Consider the following 5,023-nt stretch of genomic DNA (forward strand, 5'->3'; position numbering starts at 1 on the left):
GGCGGGGGGGGGCGGTGTTGGGCGGGGGGAAGGGGCGGGGGGCCGGATCCTTCCACCCCCCGCAAGGGGCCGAGCCCACAGCTTGGCGTGCCCGTGCCCTGCTCCATCGCCCAGCCATGCTGCGGTGCGTGCTCCAACGAGCCACCCACCTACGCAACTTGGAGAAGGGCGACAAGCAGAGCGACCCGGTGGCCAGCTTGACTTTCCGAGGTGAGGGGGACCCCAAATTTAGGCTGGGGAGTGGGGCATGATTAGTGCTTCGCCAGATTCTTCTCTGTCTTTTGCAACCTCTTTTAGCAAAGCCCGGCTTCTGCGGGGCATCTGACCAGAAGCCGGGCTTTGCTAAACTCCTTCCTTGTCCTAAATCCTTGCAAAATTCACCACCCCCCCACAAGCTGCTCTTGCACTTTGCTCTCATTAAGGTGTTTTAATTATGAGGCTGAGATTGATGAGGATAACCCATTATTGAGGGGGTCATCCGTGGGATGGAGGGCCTGGGAAGGCAGCACCTTGCCGGAGGATGTCGTGTCTTTTTTTTTTGGCAGTGTTTCCTGGCAGTGGAAAATGTCCACTTTTAGAAAAAAAAAAAAACCCAAACAAAACAGGAAAGGAAAAGGGATGAGACATTCCTGACCCAGCTTTTCCTGTGCTGAATGGAGCTTCCGCCGGCCTCAGGGCCCCTCATGTCCCCATCCTGTGGTGGGTGCTGGGTGCTCTCCCAGGAAGGGCTCGAAAAAGCAGCTCCCGGTCAAACCCTGGTATCCCGAGAGCGTGCAAGGGAATTCCAGGGCTCTGCATCCTGGAGACTGAGGCGGGCCTTAAATCGAGTGTGTTTGACATCTCTGGGGCTCGCTGACGATGTCCAGAGGTGCAGATGACATCTCTGCCTCCTTCCAACCCTCACCCGTCTCCAGGTGCTTCAGCTCTGGGCCAGGAGGTTTAGCAGAGACTCTTTGAAATCTGAAATAAGAGAAGATTAATACAAAAATGCTAAAAAAACCCCCCAAACCAAGGGAGTATTTTGAGTGAGCGGCTCGGGCTCCCCGACAGCTCTGTGTCTCTTAGTCACAGGCTGGGGCACCTATAGATCTATCTATATATACTCCTCTAGAGATCTGTATATCCCCGTATCTCTCCCACCCCGTGTCTCTCTATCTCTCCCTATATTTCTATCCCTCTCTCTATGTCTATACAGATATACATCTATATAGCTCCTCTCTCCCTCCTCCACCATGCACACCTCTCTCTATATCTATCTATAGGGCGCCCCGCTGACTGGAGTCTCCTGGGCTTTGAGTCACCGCTATTGTTCGGCTCTTCCTTTTCCTCTTCCCCCCGGGTCCCTCCCTCAGGGCCGTTGGGCCTTTGGCCACTTTTTGGTGTGTCGGGAGGGTTTCGGTTTTGGGGTGCGGTTGTAAGGCAGGAATGGAGTCCCCCGTCTCCATCACTAGGGCTTCCCGGAACAGCTGCGATGCTGAGAGCAGGTGATTTTGGCGCCAGCTGCATCTTTTGGAGGTGTCAAGCATCCGACTGTGGTCAGAGGGGCTCTGGATCCCACCTGGGACTGTGGTGAGGGTGGGGTGGAAGGAGCCTGGGTCCCCCCATGGCACCTTCCAGCCCCCAAACCCACCCAGCAGCCTTTGGGAGCCTCCTCTGTGCCTTACTCATGGGGAAACTGAGGCACAACATGTTGCTTTTCCAAGGGATTAATATTTTAAAGATTTTTAGCACTGTATTTACAAGGGAATAAGATGTGTGAACGCACCTCTTGTTTAGTATTACCAGTATCTGAGATAGTCCTGTACTGGGAAAGCTCAGGCAGTGCTGGTTTACGTTTTTCTCAGTTCTCTGGACACGGGGAGTTTAAAGCACCAACCACTTTACCCTGGTTTATCCCCAGCTCCGTTAGGCACAAACTTACTCTTCATTGGATGGTAGCAAAAGGATGGAGAAACAAGCTCCCTGGGGATGTGGTCACCAGCCTGCCAGAGCTCCAGGAGTGTCTGGAGGACACTTTCAGTCCCATGGTTTAGTTTTAGATGGGTCTGTGAGGAGCAGGGAGTTGGGCTCAGTGATCCTGGTGGGTCCCTTCCCACCTGAGATGTTCCATGACTCTATGGGATGAGCTGCCCAAGGTTTTCCAGCGAGGCTCATGGCTGGACTGGGGGTCCAAGCAGGATCCTGGACCTGTCTGTGCTCACAGCCCAGCCTGTGGACAGGGAGCAGGGCCTGCTCCTGCTCCTGGGAGGTGTGGGTGACACTGGGGTCTCCCAGCCTGACCAGTGCATTTTGGGAGGGACCAGAGTTTTGGGTTGTTCCTTGCGGTTTGTGGGACAAGGGTCTGACCTACATGCGTTGCTCCCTGCAGGGGTGAAGAAGAGGACTAAAGTCATCAAGAACAACGTGAACCCTGTATGGAACGAGGTGAGTGGGGGTCAGCCGGGGCGTGGAAGGTCAGCGGGACCTGGGTACAAGACCGGCAAGGTGCCCCAAGCACAAGGGGCTTGTGGGGCCCTGCTGATGCTCCGGGGCTGTCACTCCACGGAGGGTTTGGGGCTGGACCTCGTCGAGGGGAGCTTCATACCCTAAATTCTGGGCATCATCAGCGGAGGAGCGGGACTGGATGGAGCCAGCTCTGCAGGGCCCTTTGCTCCAGCCTCTTCCCCTTTCATCAAGATCTTATCAGGGCCCAGCACGCACATTAAAAGGAGCTGTTTAAAAATATTGCAGCTCGAGGGGAAAACAAGTGTGTTTTACTCATCAGCCCAGCCCTGGGGAGGATATTTTTTCCAGCGCCTTCTTCCTTCTAACCCTGACCTGTGCTTTCAGGGGTCAAAATTAAAAAAACAAAGGGGTTTGGTGAACAAACTAACTCTGTCTTGGTGCTGAAAGGCTGCATGCCAGCTCCCATCCTTTTTTCCCTCCTCTTGAAAATGGGAAGGCCTTTGCCTGGGGCATGTTTTTTCTGTGGGTTTGGCCTCCAGTTGCTCCAGGGGAGGTTGAGGTTGTTCCTGAGGAACCATTTCTTCCCCGTTGGGGTTGTGCAGGGCTGTCCCAGTCTGCCCAGGGCAGTGGTGGAGTCCCCATCCCTGGAGGGGTTGAGCAGCCGTGTGGAGGTGGTGCTGAGGGACAGGGGTCAGTGGGGACCTGGCAGTGCTGGGGCAGCGCTGGGACTGGAGGAGCTCAAGGGGCTTTTCCAGCCCAGACGGTTCTGTGACTCTGTAAAGTTTTGCTGGGGGCACTGGTGGTGCTGAAGTTCCTGCTGGGATGGGGAGGTGGGTTCGGCATTTTGGTTTGCCACCTCCAAGAGCCCCTGGCGGTGCTGGAGCTGGTGGACATTGGTGTGAGCATCACAGCCCTGGCTGGGCGCTGATCCTGGATCCTCTCTCCACTCCTCCAGCCCAGACGGTTCTGTGACTCTGTAAAGTTTTGCTGGGGGCACTGGTGGTGCTGAAGTTCCTGCTGGGATGGGGAGGTGGGTTCGGCATTTTGGTTTGCCACCTCCAAGAGCCCCTGGCGGTGCTGGAGCTGGTGGACATTGGTGTGAGCATCACAGCCCTGGCTGGGCGCTGATCCTGGATCCTCTCTCCACTCCTCCAGGGCTTCGAGTGGGACCTGAAGGGATCTCCTCTGGACCCCGGTGCCGAACTCACTGTTGTTGTGAAGGACCATGAGACCGTGGGGAGAAACAGGTGAGAGAAGCAGCGGCTGCTGGATGTGACCCCTAGGCTGGGGTGGGCTGTGAGAGGATTCGGGCTCTCCCTGGACTCTGGGTGTTGCTCCCTGGCCCCTGCTGCCCTTTGCAGTGCGGGCGGCTGGTGGGAGGCGAGAGCCGCATTTCTGGGCTGCTTCACTCAACGCCTGGGGAGGAAAAATAACGTCTGAGGGCAGGGAGCACACAAGGGACCCTTGTGCCTGTCGCCGCCCCCAGGCTGCCGCACCAGCACCCGGGAGCAACGCCGGCATTGCGAGGCCCTGGTGATGGGCTTTTGGCCCGGGAGGTGTGAGACAATGGCCAAGCTCCTTTCCCAGACATGCAGGGCTGGGAAGGGTGGTGTTGGGAGAACAGATGGCGCAGAGTGGCTTTCTTTCTCAGGGCAGCCTCCCGCGCAGGTGTGAGACAATGGCCAAGCTCCTTTCCCAGACATGCAGGGCTGGGAAGGGTGGTGTTGGGAGAACAGATGGCGCAGAGTGGCTTCCTTCCTCAGGGCAGCTCCCAGTGCCCCACTCTCAGGGGCAGTGGAGGGTTCCCACCGGGTCAGGGTCTTCGTTCCTGCAGCCGCTGCATTAGGAAGGAGGGCGAGAGCAGAGAGTGATGTGGCTCCAGCCCAGCGACACCCAGGCCAGCCATCCCTCAGCAACCCACCTCTGCTCCTTTGGCTGGGATCGTGGCTTGAACAGGGAATAAAATAGAGGAAGTAATCTATTTTTGGCAGAAGAGGGTGGGAACCCGCTACTCTGCTCCGGCTGGGTCAGAGCGTGGTCCTGGCATGAAGGATCCCATTTCCAGGGATGGAGCCGATGCTGGGTTTGCTCTTGGGCCGGAGGCCAAGGGAGGTGGAAACTGAGTCTGGTCCAACTTGGCGTCATCATGTGTCACTATAAATAGTGAGGGGAGGAGGGAGAAGGGTCCCGGCTTTCAGTACAGGGAGACTTTGTCCGTGGCTCACAGGGATCATGATGCTCCTGCTCTCTGTTGTGATGGTGGATTTTTGATTTTCCTTCCCTCAGGAGAAGATTCCAACCTGCCTGTCCCCATGGGCGCTGCAGAGAGCCAACAGGGCAATTAATAGGGACAGGCAATTAACACTGCTGTTCCTGACTGACATCGCAGACTGGTTTGGGTTGAAGGGACCTTCAAAGCTCATCCAGTCCAACCCCCTGCAGGGAGCAGGGACATCTGCAACTAGAGCAGGTTGCTCAGAGCCCCAGGGGCCAACCTGACCTGCAATGGTTCTAGGGATGGGGCTTCTCCCACCTCTTGGGGCAACCTGGGACAGGCTCTCACCATCCTCAGGATAAA

The 5,023-nt window shown here is 56.7% G+C and overlaps 1 protein-coding gene across 1 annotated transcript in view; it reads left to right on the top strand.

The window, feature by feature from the left end:
• Window positions 1–116: 116 nt before the first annotated feature.
• The window catches only part of LOC104494705 (dysferlin-like), a gene marked incomplete at its 3' end in the record, with an annotated part of 26,914 nt that continues 22,007 nt past the window's right edge, over window positions 117–5,023 (top strand). The window contains exons 1-3 of the mRNA XM_010137570.1: window positions 117–210; window positions 2,369–2,424; window positions 3,601–3,692. Of these exons, the coding sequence (XP_010135872.1) occupies window positions 117–210; window positions 2,369–2,424; window positions 3,601–3,692 (242 nt within the window). The remainder of the gene's footprint in view (window positions 211–2,368; window positions 2,425–3,600; window positions 3,693–5,023) is intronic.

Source organism: Buceros rhinoceros, unplaced genomic scaffold (assembly GCF_000710305.1).
Source record: "Buceros rhinoceros silvestris isolate BGI_N320 unplaced genomic scaffold, ASM71030v1 scaffold12396, whole genome shotgun sequence".
NCBI classification, from domain to species: domain Eukaryota; kingdom Metazoa; phylum Chordata; class Aves; order Bucerotiformes; family Bucerotidae; genus Buceros; species Buceros rhinoceros.